The 21,020-nt window shown below is 43.9% G+C and overlaps 1 protein-coding gene across 1 annotated transcript in view; it reads left to right on the forward strand.

Moving 5' to 3' along the window:
- Positions 1-1,274: 1,274 nt before the first annotated feature.
- The window catches only part of LOC308293496 (filamin-C-like), a gene marked incomplete at both ends in the record, with an annotated part of 49,446 nt that continues 29,700 nt past the window's right edge, over positions 1,275-21,020 (forward strand). Inside the window, 17 exons of the mRNA XM_080736056.1 lie at positions 1,275-1,656; positions 6,159-6,407; positions 9,546-9,643; positions 10,743-10,893; positions 11,231-11,349; positions 12,039-12,116; positions 12,233-12,395; positions 12,982-13,182; positions 15,292-15,429; positions 15,548-15,674; positions 16,041-16,177; positions 17,450-17,643; positions 17,855-17,968; positions 18,057-18,200; positions 18,573-18,696; positions 19,699-19,859; positions 20,493-20,583. Coding sequence (XP_080592182.1) covers positions 1,275-1,656; positions 6,159-6,407; positions 9,546-9,643; positions 10,743-10,893; positions 11,231-11,349; positions 12,039-12,116; positions 12,233-12,395; positions 12,982-13,182; positions 15,292-15,429; positions 15,548-15,674; positions 16,041-16,177; positions 17,450-17,643; positions 17,855-17,968; positions 18,057-18,200; positions 18,573-18,696; positions 19,699-19,859; positions 20,493-20,583 — 2,671 coding nt within the window. The remainder of the gene's footprint in view (positions 1,657-6,158; positions 6,408-9,545; positions 9,644-10,742; positions 10,894-11,230; positions 11,350-12,038; positions 12,117-12,232; positions 12,396-12,981; positions 13,183-15,291; positions 15,430-15,547; positions 15,675-16,040; positions 16,178-17,449; positions 17,644-17,854; positions 17,969-18,056; positions 18,201-18,572; positions 18,697-19,698; positions 19,860-20,492; positions 20,584-21,020) is intronic.

Consider the following 21,020-nt stretch of genomic DNA (forward strand, 5'->3'; position numbering starts at 1 on the left):
TAAGCAAGCAACAGATGGCCCCATTGGGCTTGGTCTAATAACTGGATCTTGCATTGAAAACGTCCATGATGGCTACTACAAAATAAAATACATATATATATATATATATATGACTGTCTACTCTACACAGACAACATATATATGACTGTCTACTCTACACAGACAACGTTAAACATGTTTAATGGCCTTTCTTTGTCAATATACACTTACAGTACCTCTGTCTGGTGTCCTGCTCCTCTGTGTCTGTCTGCCACTGTTCCCACTACTGCACTGTTCCCAGCTGCAGCTTTTTTACGCGCCTGCCATTGGCCTAGCTCGGTTACCATGTGACCTGCCACAGCCAATCGGCAATAGGTCCCCTAGGTCCCCTGAATGTCTCAGGACAATGTAACCTGTTTAATGAAATCTGTTACCACAGATTTAATAATAATTGAGTCTTCTTGTATTGAGTACAAGCCTATAACAGCTTTCTGGTCGTTATCCTTTTAGTTGACCTTGCATCAGTGAACTGTACTGTCCTGTATAGGCCTACCTTTTCCTATGCAAACTTCTAATAAAATATTAAATCGATCAATCAAACCTGGACGAAGTGAACCCACAGCTCACTGTCTTTAATAGTTCAATTGTTCAGCCACTTGGGCCCGGCGCATGACACACATTCACAACCAGCGAGAAGTCACAGCCCACCCCTGTCACCCAAATAGGAGCGACTAAAAATATCAGGCACAGCCACAAGTGTTGCGCTTCATGCGATCTGACCAATGGCTGCGCCATCATTTACCAGCACCAATCGCAACTGTTACCGTTATCCTTAGGATTAGAAAATAGTCTATGATTGTAGTTATGACATGATATGGTGGGTGTGCCATGGCCTGGGCCGGGGGGAGTTTAATATAAAAGCCCTTCGCCTGCTCCTCTCACTACTTAAGTTTAACACAAGCTCCAAACTCAACTCTACTACTGAACTGAACTGTGCGTAAAACCTGCTCCAACTCCGGATTTCCCCAACAAAGGCGACCCTGGGTTATCTATTAAGAAGCAGCGACTACTTTCGCCAAGACACTGCAAATTAAAAGAACGCGGACCAGCAGCCTTGCACGTTGTAAATATCGGATCATTTAATTCATCACTGCTTCCTGACAGACAGAGAACTCTCACCACGAGTACGCGCTCGCTTGGCAAGGACCCGCTAAAGTTTTGTCTCCTGCCTTGGCGCACATTTTCGCACCTAGGTCTCACACTGCGGTATAAAAGTGGACACGGAAAACGCCACCATGATGAGCAATAACTACAACGACCAGGACCAGCTCCCTCCACAGTACTACCAGGCCACTGACTACGGGGACGATCAGGAGGACGAGGAGATGCCGGCCACAGAAAAAGACCTGGCCGAGGATGCGCCGTGGAAGAAGATCCAGCAGAACACCTTCACCAGGTGGAGCAACGAGCACCTCAAGTGCGCCAACAAGACCATCACCGACCTCCAGAGGGACTTTGGCGACGGCCTGAAGCTCATCTCGCTCCTGGAGGTTCTGAGTCAGAAGAAAATGTACAGGAAGTATCACGTCAGACCAAACTTCCGACAGATGAAACTGGAGAATGTCTCCGTGGCGCTGGAGTTTCTGGACAGGGAGCGCATCAAGCTGGTATCAATAGGTAGGACTATGATGCTATTTATTTTATTTTTATTTTATTTTATTTTATTTTATTTTATTTTATTTTATTTTATTTTATTTTATTTTATTTTATTTTATTTTATTCTATTAGGCCTAAATAATGAGAAGTAGCAATGGGACAAACTAACCAGCTATTTGTTTAATCTAATAGTAAGCTAAATCAAGTCTAGACCAGTGGTTCTCAATATTTGAAATGTGAAGGTCTCCCCGCACTTTGACAGTGTACAAATGGAACCAAATGGACCTGTTCCATTTTGTACACTGTCAAAGTTACAGACTTGTAAGGGTCAATTTAGAGTAGACCCCCATAAAGGAGCCTGGAGAATCCCTGAAAGAATCTTCTTTGAGAATCACTGGCTTAGACGTATATGCTTGAAGTTGTAAATGAAATTGAACAATTCATGAATGCATTAGTATCTCATTATCCATTTATCCTCAAGTTCAAACTATACAACAGCTGTTTGGTGTCACAAAGCAATTGTGGTCACTGGTCAGCATCTCTGACTCTGACTTTCACAGTGGGGCTGAGTCAGATAGGAAGCAGCATATATAGGAAACAATGACACCAGAGGTGGCATTTAGATCACTAGTTAATTTCATTCAGTGCCGGGTTAACAAGGCCTGTTGGGCATATATCAAAATACATGATTTTACTCTGACTGCTGTGGGGTGACACATTTTAGACTGGAAATTCACTAGGGCAGTGTTAATTACAATCACACACATGTATGCAAGTACTCAACTCATCTACATCCTTATGCACACACACACACACACACACACACACACACACACACACACACACACACACACACACACACACACACACACACACACGTCCCACACCTCGTAATAACACCTCACTGAAGGTCAGTGGTGTCAGGCACAGATCCAGGACGTACCTTAGTTGACGGTCACTCTCACTTCACTAAAGCTCTCCAGACATAGTAGTGTGACCAGGCCCTTCTGAATGGCATGTCAACGTAACCTAACACATGTGTATAAATTGCCCTCATGCCTACAAGTCCCATAATCCCACAACAGGAGGTAGAACCAGCCAGTTAAACCCTCTAGAGATGCTCTGTAGTTGGACTCCTTTTTTCCCATCTCTTAGCCACAAATAACCGATCTACAAGTAGAAATTCTGTGCGGAACAATAGCCAACAACGTGTTGTTAGCTTTGATTTGGCTATTGTTCCGCACAGAATATGGATGCTGGGATTAAACTGCCAACAGTAGTAGCCTACGCAGTACGCACTATAATATCCCATTTCGTTTACTTTTTTAAGTGTAAAGAATCTCCTACAAAGTTTGATTCTAATGAACACTTTCCTAATTTTGAGTTAAAGGTAGGGGAAGTGATCTTCTTTGGTTAAAATAAGTGTTAAATAGCTCTAAATTCTGATAGTACTCATTGCTATAGTGTTGAAACTTGAAAATGTATTTTCAGTGTATTAAAGAGCTGGAGAGACACGAGCCCCATTTCCACTGTAGGGCCGACCCAAAACTAGAACAAGAACCTTCCAGAACCAAGAACTTTCAAGAACCTGTGAAGTTCCGAGACCAAGTTCTGCTTACGTTTCCATATAACCAGAACTAACTGCTGGTCCAGCCCATAGGTTCCCAGAAATCAAGTTTAGTTCTACCTCAGGAGCAGGACCGAAAAAAGGTTCCAGGAACCTCGTCTGAAACCGGGCCGTGTGCAATGGAAACAAAACCAGAACCAAAAAATAGGTTCAGGTTCCTGAAAGTTCTGGTTCACCTTGCAGTGGAAAGGGGGCTAGGAAGACCCATGTTACTAAACAAACACTTTTGTGTTTTTTTAGTAACATAGCTCTTCCTATTACTATCAGAATATTGTGCTTTAACCTTTTAACACATCTTTTTCTTTTTTGAACCAAAAAATATCACTTACCCTATCTTTAAATGACCACTGAGGATCTTACTGTTTAGAAGAGTTTAGTTTAGACCTCCTCTGGGTGTGCTTTACATGGGGCTCAGCTGTTGTATTCCAAGGTTTCATTTTCACTGAATGACTGAGGTTTTGCTAGTACAAGTCTGCACTGTATTGTCACTGTATGATAGTCAGAGAGAACTGTTACTGTATGTCAGCACTAGGGGCTGCTGTATTGCATATACTGGGACCATATCATACATGGTAGGTTGGTGCATGGCATGTGTGTGGGGCCTTTGTACCTCCCATATTGCTGAGGTAGATCCGAATTGCACACAGCGATGTGGTTAAAATGTAGATATTGCAGGCTTCAACTGAAGACTTACGACTTGCTAATCAGCCAGCAGCGAGATAAACCCCTGACCCATATTTCATGCAGGAGAATAGTTATTAAGATTCTGACAGTGAAGCCTGCGGTATCAGTGACTGATGATCCTCCCACACACTTATGGGTGAAATTCCCGGTGTGGCCGAGGCTTTGAGCAGAGGACTGTGAAGGCCACGGTGTACCCCACATACGAGTGGCGAGTGTCTGACTCTGCATGCCATCGGAACGTGCCTTCCTCTGCGCTGAGAATCAGCCCCTCCCCCTCGGGAGTGTCTCCCTGGTGTTCTCCCAGCGGCGGGAAGTTGCTGACGGCTCACAATCATGGATCTCACCCAGGGACGTGCTGGCCTGCTGGGCCCCTGATTCAGCCCGGGAAAAAGAGTTGGAGAGGCCCTCATTGCGTGCTATAGAGAGAGATCTCTCTCTATAGTGCTGCTGCTACTCAAAGATTTGCCATTTTAGATCATGACAAGTGACAAGCCAGTGGGCCAATTACATGAGTTATATTTCGTCGTTGTCGGGTGGAAACCTTGTATGTCCAAAACCGTTTGTTTTGTATTTATCATTTTAAAAAATGATTTAAACTAGTGAAAACAGCCGATCTACAAGCACACAACGCCTCGTGCTTGTAGATCTGCTGTTTTCACTACTTTTGTGAGACTGCCTTGTATGATGAAGCAGGGCTTTGCTTTATGAAAAAATGTACAAATTTGAAACTTGGAGATACGAGGTTTCTGCCCGACAGTGACGATTTACTTTGTTGGCCGCCCAGCCCCCAAAATGGAACAAAGGCCGACATTTTATTTTAATCTTTTTCCAAATGGCCGGCCTGGACAGCCCGGGAATGAACTGGGCATTCGGGAGTTGTCCCGCTTTTCCCAATGGCCAGCACGTCCCTGATCTCACCTCAAAGATGGAGGGCTGTGTCTTTTGGGAGGAGAGAATGGGACATGTCTGGGAGAGGGAGGGGCATCTGGCCAAATGCATCATGCATTCACAACCGCACAGCTGATAGAAACAGTACACCATGGGCATTGACATTTTCCACATAGAAAAATAGGCCATGCTATATATAGATAACCCTATTAATCCTCAGGGGATGAATTCAGGGCAGCACATAATTCAAATTCAAATTATGTTTCAGCAATTTGTGTTTATTTTGAAACATAAAAGAAACATGTTGTCGGACCGAAACCTTGTATCTCCCAGTTTCAAATGTGTACGTCTTGTATGATGAAGCCCTGCTTCATCATACTAGACTGTCACACACAAATTTAAACTAGTGAAAATGCAATTTTCACAAGTTTAAATCATTTTTAAAATGATAAATACAAAACGAACAGTTTTGGACATACCGTACAAGGCTTCCACCCGACAACGATATTCAAACCATCACTGGCCTGTTTGTAAATGGTGTCACAGTGTAACCAGAGACTATTTGTTGGATATCTGTCTGACCACACGTCCTAAAAGCCAGAGACGCATGGATCAAAACCACACTGTGCCATGGTGGCCCACCTGTCTGTGCCAGTCAAACAGTGACACATCAAACACAGCACAGACATCCAGGGGGAGAGATAAATAGAATAGTTTTACCCCCTGCATTCATAGGAATGCATTGCATAAGTTAAATTGGTAACTGTAACCAGCCAACGTTAGCAGCTATTATTGCTCTCGGGAAGATATCACATTATACGAGACAAAGTCTGTTGGCAATAGTATAGTGATTGTATAAGTGGGGGTGGGGTGGGAGCTAAATTGAAATATATTTTGTATGGGGTTTTGAAAGAATGTTGAAGACAATTGAAATCCAACTGGTGTTTATGCAGAGAGAGAGGGATTCCACTTCCACATAGCCAGTGTTGCATTGTGACTGACTGAATGACACAATGTCAGGGCTGTCCAGTCTCGGACAGAGGGACAGCGGGTTGGAACGCATAATTTCAGTGACTCATCATCGTCTTTCATTTGCACACAAAATAGTTTGCCAACTCTGAGATATGCGCAGTGAAATCCAAAGTGTTAGTTAAATTAGCACTGGATTTTTACTGTGTATGTAATTAGCTCACCAACATCATTACAGCTAATGCAATTGACACAAACTAGTCAAGTCAGTTTGAAAGTCACCCCAAAATGTTCCAACTCCTGCCTGTCCAGAACCAATTTTAATCAACCCTGTCCCGTCTCTGTCCACTCACAGACAGCAAAGCCATCGTGGATGGGAACCTGAAGCTGATCCTGGGACTGATCTGGACTCTCATCCTCCATTACTCCATCTCCATGCCCATGTGGGACGATGAGGACGACGAGGAGGCCAAGAAGCTGACCCCCAAACAGCGTCTGCTGGGCTGGATCCAGAACAAGGTGCCCCAGCTGCCCATCAACAACTTCAACCGGGACTGGCGGGACGGCAAGGCTCTGGGAGCCCTCGTGGACAACTGTGCCCCCGGTAAGAAGAACCCCCAGGGGTGTTGCGCCAAATTCTGGAACCCTGGGTACAAGGATTCACTTGCGGGCCTCCCATGAATGTTCTTCATGGGGGGGGGGGGGGGGGGGTTTAACCCATTTAGACTGGGAACGCATTATTACGCCTTATTTTGTAACTATTGAAAAATAGCAGATATACAAGCTCGTAGATCTGCTATTTTTGAAAAATCATGGAAAAAGTCTTTGAATGTTTCAAATCCTTCTGAGGTTTTATGAAAAACCGATGTTTCTATGTCGGCGGTGCTCAAACTGTTTCATGTGAAGGACCCCCAAAATGATATCATATGTATTTGGCCACGGACCCCCTTCTCAAAATATTTAGTTCCATATATTACCCCCCAGTAGCAAAATTTGAGTTACAAATGTTTGCTTAAAAAATACATATATTCAAAGATTTGCAGTGCACACATTTTCATGACTTTTCAAAAAGAGCAGATCTATTATGTATATCTGCTATTTTTCAATAGCTAAAGTATAAAATAATTAAGGCCCCCTCCACCTTGGGCCCTAGTAACTCAGTCCCACTTTTCCCCCCCTTGTGACGCCCCTGTGAACCCCCATGCAACCAGAATGCAATCAGAATGTATTATTCATTGAAGAATGATCGTGACAGGCCTCCCGGGAGGCGTCAGCTAAGGTCAGGTTGACGAGGAGAGGTTATAAATGCTGACTCAGGATCAGGTTCTGGGGCTCGTTAGAGGGAATTATTGTATACCGCCGTTTACACTTGGTTGCCATGGAGGCCAGGGTCAGGCATGTGCCAGCCGACGAATCTGATACCGCATCACCTTCTCCGGAGAATTTGTCTCCTTCTCTGCCTGTCTACAAGATAAGCGATATGCTCCGTGACAAGCACACACCCTCACGCATACGCACACACGCATACGCACACACACACACACACACACACACACACACACACACACACACACACACACACACACACACACACACACACACACACACACACACACACACACACACACACAAACGCGCGCGCGCGTGCGTAGACATGACACATATATAAAGTGGTCCAGGTTTGGACGTCAGACACCAGACTAATCCGTCTCAGGAGAGCAGGTAGTGACAGTATGCGTACATACACTACTGTATGTGTTAGGGGGGGGGGATGTCTCTGTCAGCTGTCCTACAATGACTGAAGCGCTCACTTGCTCCCTCTGTCTCCGGGCCCAGAGGCCCGAGCCTGGCTCTAACGCTTATAGCCTCAGCCACCACACAACAACACCCCCAAATTTGGGCACCATTCCTCCTCTTCTGTCCAGGGGGGGTAGGGAGGGAGGGATGCTTGGCACTGTCTCGCTGGAGTGATCTGTCACAGAGTAGGGACATGAGCCTGCAGCCAGGGGTCCACATCGACGTGCCTCAGACACACACACACACACACACACACACACACACACACACACACACACACACACACACACACACACTGATGACGCGGTTTATTTTTCGCGAGAGACGTCTCTCTGCAGGAGCATTATACACAGACTAATGTGCGCTGTGTTTATACGAGCCAGCGATCTGAGCTGAAACATCGTTCGAACACTGTGGTGCAACACTGCACCATACAAGGTTGTGATTTCTTTATGTGGGCCGGACACCATTAGGGGAAATGTCAAGTCATCCTCCTTTCAGATTCCCAGCTTATAAAGCTGCACATTTTCCTTAGAATGAGGAGGATGGCTGTCAGTGTACACCCAAATTCAACCTCCAGCCAAGCCACGCTGGCACATTTTGGGAAGTAACTGCTGCTGTTGTTCATCGCTTGTACAATATCTTTTATGATTGTCAAGTAGTTACTGTCAAAACCTCGACCAGCTGTCCGTCTGTCAGTCACACGTCACACGTCACACTTTTGCCCTGCTCATATCTCCCCAACCGTCGCCCCGATCCATGCCAAATTTTGCACACACACTCCTTGCCTGCCAAACCACAACCTCCACCCACATCAATTCTCACATGGCCCTCTTCTAGCGCCACCATGAGGCCGATTCTTGCAAAACACATTTTTGGACACTGCTCCTACAATTTTTGCCCTAAAATCACGCAAATCGGTACACAGTATGTCTACACTCATCTCATCAACATTCATGTCATCAACATGGATCTGTCCCATATAGCGCCACCATCAGGCCGATTTTTTCAAACACATTTTGGGACACTGCTCCTACAGATTTTGCCCTAAAATCACGCAAATTGGTACACAGTATGTCTACACTCATCTCATCAACATGGATCTGTCCCATATAGTGCCACCATCAGGCCGATTTTTTCAAACACATTTTTGGACACTGCTCCTACACATTTTGGCCTAAAATCACCCTGCAACCTGACGGTCGCTTATCTCCCGATTAGGGAGTCTTACTGGTATTCAGCTATAGCCATTTGCCCCCTGATAACCCATTAATATTACATGAAGAGTAGAATAGACTGGGGCTTTCCTCTAAAACTGACAACACAACTAATTGAAAAGCTATAATCCCCAGTGGTGGGAATAAATCATTTCCCATCCCTTTGGACGGCTTTAAGTATCAAAAAAGTCCTCTGCTTTCTATTGATATAAAATAACATGACATACATTGTAGTCCATTCTCTTCATGTCTGGCAGAAATATGTAAGCGCTGTCTCAAATCCACTGTTTGCGCTCTGGTATCATGTCAGTATTAATTGGATAATGGTGTCCAGTGTTGTACTGGGGCCTTTTGAGTGAGTGAACTCTCTCCGTTGCGAACACTAATCCAATTTAGGTATTAGCAGCACCATGAAGGAGTTTAGCCTGTGCAGAAAGCGTGCCAGAGCGTCCATTGCTGTTATTGCGTGAGAGGGAGAGTTGGAGACGGAAGATTTTCCATAGTCATCCACCCTGGCGTCCTGGAACGGGAACAGGGACCAGTGCATTCTGGGTAAACACGACAGGTCATGCGATGTTGTAGCTCAAGGTGTTGCGGAGATAGCGGCGACAGGCTCAGTGGTCTTATTATAGCCACAGCAATGTAACAGGTTTCATCAGCCTGTGTGGAATTGTTTTTTTATGAGCCCTGTTGTCATTGGTTGAATTTGCTGTCTTCCTTGCTGATAGGGTTGTGTCCTGACTGGGCGGAATGGGATCCTAACCAGCCTGTGGAGAATGCCAGAGAAGCCATGCAGCAGGCTGACGATTGGCTCGGAGTGCCTCAGGTAAGAAGATGTAAACACAGTGAAACATTGTCCATACATAGTGGTCATCCATTCCCAGCACTGCATTACCTTGTTGGCCATCATTGGTATCAATCTCTTTTAAGAGCGCTGTAGTGTAATGCACACCTTGTTCGAGGATGCCAGTCAGCTTTTATGTATGTACAACTTTGCATCTGAGCTAAAGTGTGCGGCAGTATTCTTCTTCCCGTATCAGTGTCTTTTCATGCATACTATACATACAGGAGATTTAAAGCAATACAATTATTTTATTATCCACATTTACTTTGCTGTCCCAAAGCTCCCTATAATTTGCATGTAGTAGTTTCGCATGGTAGATTCACAAGGGTGTGATGGCATAACATTTCATAACGCCTTCAGAGCCAGTTGGCAAAATATGTGTAAATATGCTTGTGCTCGTCTGAATAACAAATGGAACAAACTCACTGCGTGTTATCATTTTGTGAGGGTGTTTACTCTAACACAGAGGGTTCATAGCTATCCTCTATGAGGCATTACATTGGTGACATAGCTGAGAGGTGTGTGTCATTGCTCTGTTGACTCTGGGGCTGGATTCCAGTGGGCCGGTGAAAGGCGATGTGGCAGAGGTCTGGCTCAGACTAAATCCCTGCTGGCTGGCTTACCGAGGGCAACGGCCCTTAACCCCGCTATGCTGTCGTTAAATATAGACAGAGAGCAGCGTGGCTGTACTCTGCTGTGTGACAGAGAGGGAAACGAGCCCAGAACAGACCGAGAGAGAGAAAGAGACGAGCGAGTGGGAAATAAGAAGGTTTAATCCATACTAAATGCCATTCCGAAATGCTTGACAGGAGAAATTTGTACACAGAGTCAACCAAGCTTACGTGCTAGAGAGGAACACATTTCATGGTAGAGATGCTTGCCTCATTGCCTGACTGCCACCAGAGCCTTCATCCCTCACCTCCTTTTGCTAACAGCCTTGCTACTCAGTGAGGAGAATCGTTAAAAAGGGAATGAACTGCCCATAAAGCACAGCAATGCAAACCAATCCTTTGCACCGATTCTCTGCACTCTGGCCATGGTCTGATAAACCCTTATAATGCTGTTTTTACTCGTATCCCAGGTGATCGCCCCTGAAGAGATAGTGGATCCAGATGTAGACGATCATTCAGTCATGACCTACCTGTCCCAGTTCCCCAAGGCCAAGCTGAAGCCTGGTGCTCCCCTGAAAAACAAACAGCTCTTCCCCAACAAGGTCAAGGCTTATGGACCTGGTAAGTGCTCAAAACATTGTATTCAATCGTTATAAACAATGCCCTAAACTAACCCTAACCCTAACCCTAACCCTAACCCAAGTACAGTTTGTCAAGGTCTATAAGCACAAGGCTTTAGAGAGTGGATGACCTTTTGGCCAGTTCCTCTCTCCCTTTGTCTCTTGTAGCTGGAAAATGCCTTCCCTGCATTCAGTGTCAATTCCCCACTCCCTTTCTTTTCTATCTCTTCCCATTTCCATATTCCCATCCCCATCTTACAATGGAGAAATGCCTAGAACATAATAGTTTGTGTAGCACCACTCTTATCTAGTATATGGCTTTTTATTTCCCACCATAGGTATTGAACCTGAGGGTAACAAGGTGCTGAAACCGGCTGTGTTCACGGTGGAGACTGTGGAGGCAGGAAGTGGCGAGGTGCTGGTGTACGTGGAGGACCCAGAGGGATACAAAGAGGAGGTACAGTAGGCCTTTCTACCGCATACAGATGAAAAAGCACTCATGCAGCCAGGGGCGTCACACCAAATTCTGGGCCCTGGGTACAAGGATTCACTGCGGGCCCCCCATGAATGTTAACTATTGAAAAATAGCAGATATACAAGCTCACAGCGCGGCACCGAGTGCCGCGCTGCGAGCTTGTAGATCTGCTATTTTTGAAAAATTGTGAAAATGTGTGCAAGAAACCCATGTTTCCATGTCAGTGATGCTCAAACTTTTTCATGTGAAGGACCCCCAAAATGATATGAATTTGGCCACGGACCCCCATCTCAAAATATTTAGTTCCAGGGACCCCCCCGGAAGCAAAATTTGAGTCACAAACGTTCGCTTAAAAAATACATACCGGTATTCAAAGATTTGCACACATTGTCACGACTTTTCAAAAATAGCAGATCTACAAGCTCGCAGCGCGGCACTCGGTGCCGCGCTGTGAGCTTGTATATCTGCTATTTTTCAATAGCTAAAGTTACTAGGGCCCCTCCACCTTGCTGGGCCCTGGTAACTCAGTCCCACTTTCCTCCCCCTTGTGACGCCCCTGCATGCAGCGAGATGCTAAACGATGAGCTTCTGTGAATGCCAATTGACTAAGATCGAAGTTCAAGGGTATGTAATAATATGACTGGACTTGCTCCCTGCCTTTTGTTCAACAGGCTAAAGTGAAGCCCAACAAAGACAAACATGGAACATACACAGTTACCTACGTGCCCAAGGTTGAAGGGGTTCACAGGGTAAGAAACTGCTGCCATCGATTCATTTCTACGGTTGCATAAGGAACATCTAATGACAAGTAGCTCTTGGATTTGAAAGCAAAACCAATGCTATTTTGTATGCATCCTCCCCATAGGTGAAAGTATTGTTTGCGGGTCAGGACATTGACAAAAGCCCCTACACGGTGAATGTGTCGAAGGACATTGGGGATCCAAGCAAGGTCCATGCCAGAGGACCAGGCCTGGATGCGACAGGAAATGTGGCCAACAAGCCCACTTACTTTGACATCTATACAGCCGGTAAGTAGGCAATGTACACACAGGCACACAGAGATAGTCCAATGATAGAAACTTATAAAGAACCATAGGTGTTGGCTCTGGGGAACCATGGTGACATGATGGTATGTCTTAAGTCAAGGGTCTTCAACAGGGGGTCCGGGACCCCTAGGGGGTCATCAGAGTTACTATTGGGGGTCCTCCAAATCTTTCTGTGACAGACTTTTTTATATTAAACACTTTTTATATTAACCACTTGAACCCTAGTGTCCTTATTCTGAGAACTTTAGCCTCGCAGAGGTTTGGTGTAGAGGGGAAAAAGTGCAGATTAAGTACATAGTTAAAAGGCAATTTAACTTATTACCTATTATTAGTATTGACGGTTCAAGTGGTTAAATATCTGAAAACACAAATTGACATGAATCCAAAACACACTGATGATTGTGCTGTCAAACAATGAAACTATATGGAATCTATGAAAGGTTGTGGTGGTCCCTGCTTCATCTCTTTCTCAACTAAGGGGTCCTTGGCCTGACAACGTTGAAGACCCCTGTCTTAAGTGTTAAGTGTGATAGCTGATCAGGTAATTTCTCTCTCCCTCTGTGCTCAGGGGCCGGTAACGGTGACGTGAGCGTTGTGATCGAGGACCCCCAGGGCAGAAAGGACACAGTGGAGCTCATACTAGAGGACAAGGGGGACAGCGCTTTCCGATGCACCTACCGTCCCGTGATGGAGGGCCCCCACACCATCCATGTGCTGTTCGCCGGGCAGGAGATCCCCAGGAGCCCTTACAGCGTCAACATCGCAGAAGGTGAGCCCCTCCTTTAGATTACTGTCAGCACTGGGGACAACACACTGATCCAGCACTTAGCCCAGTCCCCACCACCCATTGGTCATTTCCAGTGGCGTAAAGTAACAAAGTAGATTTACTTTAGTACTGTACTTAAGTACACTTTTGAGGTATTTGTACTTTAGTTGAGTATTTCCAATTTACAGTACTTTTACTTCTGCTCCACTACATCTCGGATCCAAATGTTGTACTTTTACTCCACTACGTTTATTTGAAAACTTTAGTTACTAGTTACTTTGCAGATATAAATGATTGTATTATAAAACATACATAAACCACTTTAGCCTTATTTTATACCGTGGCTTTTTGAAAATAGACGACCTACAAGCTCACATCGCGTCGCATCACGACACGTTGTGAGCTTGTAGATCTGCTATTTTCAAATAATTTTGTACTTTTACTTTTGGTACTTTAAGTACATTTTGACGCCACTTTCATACTTTTACTCAAGTGCATTTTGAATTCCGGACTTCTACTTGTAACAGACTATTTCTACACTTGCAGTATTGATACTTTTACTTAAGTATAAAATGTGAGTACTTTTTCCCACCACTGGTCACTTCTAGCTCCACCCGTTGCTCCTCCCCCCGGAGCCCCCCCTGTGCAGATAGTCCCTCAGGCAGTGCGCACCCCTCCCGCCCCTCCCGGAGTGAAGGGCGCTCACCCTCCCAAACCTGGCCGACCAAGTTAGTATGGTCTGCTGGATGGAGCCCGTGTCTTTCTGCTCAGACATGCTAGCCCGGGCGACACCCTCAACCTCTCCCTATGCTATGCCCTGCAATTGCACCTGTACGCTTCCTCCAAGTGAGGTTGCAGCCATGTAGGCCAGTCAATCTATGCCAAAAAAAAGGCCCAACCCAATTGCAATAGTAATGTGACATAGTTTTTATTGGTCAAAATACCCTCCTGCATCATATTAAAAGTTGTGAATTATATATTTAGTGGATCACGGTGAATTCAGGGGGTTCCCATTCACTTACTATACAGGAGAAAAAAAGACCCCTTCTTTAGGTAGCATGTGAGGGGTATAACTAGGGTTTTTTCATGATTCTGAATCCATTGCAAGCATTTGTTTTGCACAAAAAAGAAACTATGGTTTAGTGATGAGTCATCACTTTTCACAGTTTTTAGACCATTTTTAGCCCAAGGAATGTTTTTCATGCAAAACAAATGCTTGCAATGGATTCAGAATCATGAAAAAACTCTAGTTAGACCCCTCACATTCTACTTCTACTTTTCTTGGGTGGTCTTTTTTTTCCTGTACACTAAGTGAATGAGACCCAAACTTGAACCCGCTGAATTTACCTTGATCCACTAAATATATAATTCACAACTTTTAATATGTTATTTGGATGACCCAAAGGATCATAACAAACCCTGAATGATTACTATTGCAATTTCTTTTGGGTCAAACCTGGACTAATGCATCGTCTCTGTTCCATGGTGCTATGCTGTGCTTGGTGCCTTGGTGGCCTGCTCCCGTGCATCATGACGCTTGATGTTTCAGGAGATGATTTCAGAGAAAGGCAGGGCGAGGTGATGTGTAGCGTGCTGTGATTCCCAACACTGGTGCTTGCTAGTTTTTCATCCTGTGCTGGATAGTTGCGCCTTAAAGCTGCTGTCCATAATTTTGTGAAATAAATTTTAAGGGTGTTAAATGCATTCACTAAGCCAGAGTTGGGAACTATTGGTATTATGAGTTTGTCAGAGTTTGCATTTGTGACCATATGATTGTGTCATATGATTGTGCTGTTGCGCTGTTTTATTATTTGGCATTGATTTCCAAGTATGAATCATTCCGTCTATGGTGATGCCTGCATGCTATTTGCATTTCTGTCTGAACATTTTGTTTTGAGCAGTTTTATAGGCTACCACGTAAAGCGTTCTTGCCAGTCTCATATTTGCAGATGATGATGGTAATTTTCAGTCTCTTGGGTCAATGAAGACTCCCATTTGAATGCAACATTGCATCGACGCTACTAATGCTGCCCTCGACCAATGGCTACTGTTGGCCTGTTATCTCTATACAACGTTTATCCATTTAATTATTCATTCTTCTTACTCTTACAGCCACGAATGCCTCTACTTGCCGAGCCACAGGCAGAGGCCTGCAGCCCAAAGGGGTGAGAGTGAAAGAGGTGGCCGACTTCAAAGTCTTCACCAAGGGAGCTGGCAGCGGAGAGCTCCAAGTCTCTGTGAAAGGGCCAAGTGAGTCTGGAATTCATCTCTATGCCGTCCGACATCCTCTAAACAGTTTTCACTGTCAGATTATCTGGGATGTGAATTTGATACATAAACAATATTTCACAACTGTTAATGTCCCCAGGTGGAGCAGAGGAGAAGGTGAAAGTGAGCGATGCAGGGGATGGGGTCTACGCATGTGAATATTACCCCCTCAAGCCTGGTAAATACACGGTCACCATCACCTGGGGAGGACAGCCCATCCCTCGCAGGTATGACTTCACTCCCACCAACAACTAGAGAGAATGAATACCACCTTAGGCAAAATACACACTTATTCATCCTGACGAGATGAAAACGGCTCATTTCAACACACCAAATATGAGGCTCTATAGATGACACACTGCATGAGAAAGATTGTATTTGCTGTTTTATACTGTATCTTAATTTATCATGCTGCTCTTTTTACCTTGTTCAGTAAAGCACTTTGTAATCTTGTTTGGAAAAGCACTGTACAAATAAATTCATAACGAAACGAAATCAGAACACATAATAACATCTCAAATGCTCCTGTTTCAAAGCCAGGCATAAGTACATTTGTTGATGTGTGTGGGTGTTTATTTATTTGTGTGCTGCAGCCCCTTCGAGGTGGAGGTGGGTGAGGAGGCAGGCTTCCAGAAGGTGAGGGCCTGGGGTCCAGGTCTGTTGACTGGCATGGTGGGAAAATCTGCTGACTTTGTGGTTGAGGCCATCGGCACCGAAGTGGGAACTCTGGGTGAGTCTAATGTGTGTTTTTGAGTGGGCTACCCTCATCCTGGAAACCCTGTTGTCTTTATGTGATGTCCAGGCTATTCTAGGGACACCAGGTTGAATGCAATGACACACCTGGCAGTAATAGTCGGGGATCCACATGCCCAAAAGCTCAAGGAATAGGGTTGAACCTGTGATGTTCTGCCGCACTTTTTATTTCTGTTTTATCTATTAGTTTGGTCATTAAGGTCCACAGAATCAGAGGCCTGCTCTGCCGGAAACGTCGCGAAAAAATGTTATGGCCATTTGTATATTCACTGTCCCATTGACTCCACTAGAAATATTCAAAAAAGAAAAAAAATCTGCTTTAAGTAGCATGTGAGGGGTCAAACTACGGGTTCTTCATCATTCTGAATACATTGCAAGCATTTGTTTTGCATGAAAAACATTCCTTGGGCAAAATATTGGCCCGTAAAAGCTGTGAAAAGTGATGAGTCATCACTTTTTTTCCACTTTTCACAGTTTTTGCGGGCCAATATTTTGCCCGAGGAATGTTTTTCATGCAAAACAAATGCTTGCAATGGATTCAGAATGATGAAGAACACCTAGTTTGACCCCTCACATACTACTTAAAGCAGATTTTTTTCCTTTTTTGAATATTTCTAGTGGAGTCAATGGGACAGTGAATATACAAATAGCCATAACTTTTTTTCGCGATGTTTTTGGCAGAGCAGGCCTCTCATTCTGTGGACCTTAATGACCAAACTAATAGATAAAACAGAAATAAAAAGTGCAGCAGAAAATCACAGGTCCTCTCCCATTTTGATGACTGGATCCCCGGCTATAATGCACTATAGAGCATTCACCAAATATTCCACTATTCTAAAATTCGAATATCAAAGTCACTATTCGACTTTGTTCACCGAAGTTGAATATTCGCTTATTTTAACTTTTGTATTGTTTTGTCTTTAAAAATATATATATATTTCTTCATGATTTATAAAGCTTGGCTTGATAGGAAGTCATAAGAACCCTGACAAGCACTTGGAAGTCTAGGTATTACATTTAATGTGACTCGGTTCCGCAGATAAATATTGTGAAAATAGCAGATCTACATGCTCACAACGCCTCGCAGACAATGTTCGCCTCTTGCTTACTTAATATTTGACAGTTTGGTCAGTTTGGCCAGTCCTGTCGAATATTCGACTATTCGAATACTTTGATTTAGAATAATTCAAATACTAAAAATCACTATTCGTGATTGCCCTAATGCACTACATGCCTCAAATGTTACCAGGCTTCTCCATCGAGGGTCCGTCTCAGGCCAAGATCGAGTGTGACGATAAGGGCGACGGCTCCTGTGACGTACGCTACTGGCCCACTGAGCCTGGTGACTATGCCGTCCACGTAGTCTGTGATGATGAGGACATTAAAGACAGCCCTTTCATGGCCCACATCCTCCCTGCAGCCAATGACGTTTTCCCAGAGAAGGTATAATATATTATGTCCACACATAAGGAAACTGCAGTTCACCACAGTATTGTGTGCTGACCTTGACATGAACAAATATGTATTTGATTGCATCACATATGCTTCATTCCTCATAGAAGGATCGTGTTGCATTGCAACGGCCATGGTGTGGATGTAAGATACAGTACATGCATGGGGAAAAGAAAGTACTTAAATATACTGTCATTTGCAGGTGAAAGCCTATGGTCCAGGCCTGAAGCCTGCAGGTGTCATCGTCAATAAACAAACTGAGTTTACCATCGATGCCAGTGTGGCTGGAAAGGGTCACCTCAAGATATACGCCCAGGTAGGAACCGTTCGAGATTGTCCTTCTCCCACTACGCATCTTTTATAATGCATGGGGCTGGACCTGACATGCATTTGTATTCACTCAGGATGCAGAGGGTTGCACCATTGACATCAAGATCACTGACAAGGGAGAAGGCACGTTCGTGTGTGTGTACACCCCCACCAAGCCCATCAAACACACCATCATCATCACCTGGGGAGAAGTCAATGTCCCCAACAGCCCGTTCAGGGTAAGACACATGCACACACACACACACACACACACGCACATGCACACACACACACACACACACACACACACACACACACACACACACACACACACACACACACACACACACACACACACACACACACACACACAAGGATGGATAGCATTACTGTAACAAAGTCGGACACTACTATTGATTAACTTTACAAGGAAACACGCACAAGTACATGTACTGTACAGGCACACACACACGCACACGCACACGCACACGCACACACACACACACACACACACACACACACACACACACACACACACACACACACACACACACACACACACAATGCTATAACTTCATGCTTCATGCTCAAGTACTGTGTTTAATTATTAGGTGCTGGTTGGGGAAGGCTGCCATCCAGACAAGGTCAAGGTGTACGGGCCAGGAGTGGAGAAGACCGGCCTGAAGGCCAACGAACCAACCTATTTCACAGTGGACTGCAGTGAAGCCGGGCAAGGTAAGGAGACCGTGCGCGTTTGTTAAGAGAGAGTACCCTTGTGTCCAAGTAGCAAAAGGGGAGTGAGAAACAAACCACCTAATAGTACTAATAGTAGTAATAATAATAATTTAGTTTAGTTTAGTTAGTTTAGTTTAGTTTATTTTGGTCCCATTTCAGACAACCAGTACAATACATACAGTACTTATTTAGCACTTCAAAGCTGGTCCAAACAGGTCCAAAAAGGTATAGGCGGAAGCCAGAGCTTATATTGCCTACCCCATGTAAATAAAAAGATCAAATATTTCACATATTTGAATTGACAATACGAAGATAGATAGATAGATAGATAGATAGATAGATAGATAGATAGATAGATAGATAGATAGATATACTTCCTTTCCATATCTCATGGATGCTTGGGGTGGGGGGCTAACCAAGCGACACGCTCTACAGGGGTAGGACGTTTAAAGTGATCCCTGACTAATACGACAAATATGCCTTAATACATTATAATTGTCCTCTATAACTACAATGTAAAATTTAAAATACCTTAATTATTTTATTTCTTCTAGAAATAGCTAATCTTTCACTCAACAGGGGAAATGCCCGTCGCAAGTTGATGATGTCATAAATGTCATGTGTGATCTATCCCTATGGAATTTATGGCATGCATGTGCAAATAAAAACAAACTTAATACTTCATATGGTTAATATGAGCATCAACTCAATATTTCAAATGTGTTTTTTGCACATGCATTCCATAAATTCCATAGGGATAGATCACACATGACATTTATGACATCATCAACTTGCGACATGCATTTCCCCTATTGAGTGAAAGATTAGCTATTTCTTGAAGAAATAAAATATTGAAGGTGTTTTTAATTTTACATTGTAGTTATAGAGGACAATTATAATGTATTAAGGCATATTTGTCGTATTAGTCAGGGATCACTTTAAAAGGCTTTTAACACTGAAAATGTTGATATCAACGTTGGGAGCATTTCTGTGTGTCTTTAGGGGACATCAGCATTGGAATCAAGTGTGCACCAGGGGTGGTTGGCCCCGCTGAGGCAGACATCGACTTTGACATCATCAAGAATGACAATGACACTTTCACTGTCAAATACACTCCTCCTGGTGCGGGACGCTACACCATCATGGTGCTGTTTGCTGACCAGGTACGATAACCATTTCTATTGTACAGGGTTCCCACGGTCATGAAATTCCTGGAAATATTTTGAAATTAGAAAAATATTTTTCCAGTACTGGAAAGGTTTTGGAATTGATCAAGGGTCCTGGAAGGTCCTGGAAAAAAATGCTAAGCATTGTCTTTGGTTATTGATTTTGTTAATACCTCTGAAATTACAAATTAAACATTGGCCAAATTTTAGAGGCAGAAATTGTGAAAATTGCGAGGCGTTGTGAGCATGTAGAACGGCTAATTTCACAATAGAAATTTTCACAAAATTCCTCAACTCTTAGTGCTCGTCAGGGTGCCGGGTCCCCAGTTAAAATATGATTATTTCAGGGGTCACAGCCTGAAAAGGTTGAGAACCACTGGCATACACTACCTGTCTTTGGGCATTGCGCATAGGAGTAAACGACTTGTTATTGAGCTGAATTATTGTTATATAGTCCTGGAAATTGGGTTAAATATTCTGGAAAAGTTTTGGAAAAGTTTTGGAAATTAATTGGTAAAAATGTGTGGGAACCCTGATTGTAGAAGGATGGATTGATTGTGTCATCATATGACCTTCTAAATACCCTCTCCTCAATCTGGTGAATGACTCTTATGAATATGTCATATTCAGGAAATTCCCGTCAGTCCATTCAAAGTCAAAGTCGATCCCTCTCACGACGCGGGCAAGGTGAGGGCCGAGGGCCCTGGACTCAACAAGACAGGTGAGAATCAGAATTAGAGATATTTATTTTAAAAGATGTTTTATGAATTGGGCATGCTGACTAAATAACCGGCATAGTACTTGGCACCTACAGTGCATCATAACATTATGCATTAACCAATTTAGGCCTAAAATTTGTGGATGCTTTAACTATTAAAAAATAGCAGATATACAAGCTCACAGCGCGGCACCGAGTGCCGCACTGCAAGCTTGTAGATCTGCTATTTTTTTTTAAGTCGTAAAAATATGTGCAAATCTTTGAATATATGTATTTTCAAAGCGAACGTTTGTAACTCAAATGTTGCTTCTGGGGGGGTCCCTGGAACTAAATATTTTGAGATTGGTGTCCGTGGCCAAATACATATCATTTTGGGGGTCCTTCACATGAAAAGGTTTGAGAACCACTGACATAGTGGTCTCTCAAGAACAGACTAACTA

Source organism: Nannobrachium achirus (genome assembly GCF_963921795.1).
Source record: "Nannobrachium achirus genome assembly, chromosome: 11".
NCBI classification, from domain to species: domain Eukaryota; kingdom Metazoa; phylum Chordata; class Actinopteri; order Myctophiformes; family Myctophidae; genus Nannobrachium; species Nannobrachium achirus.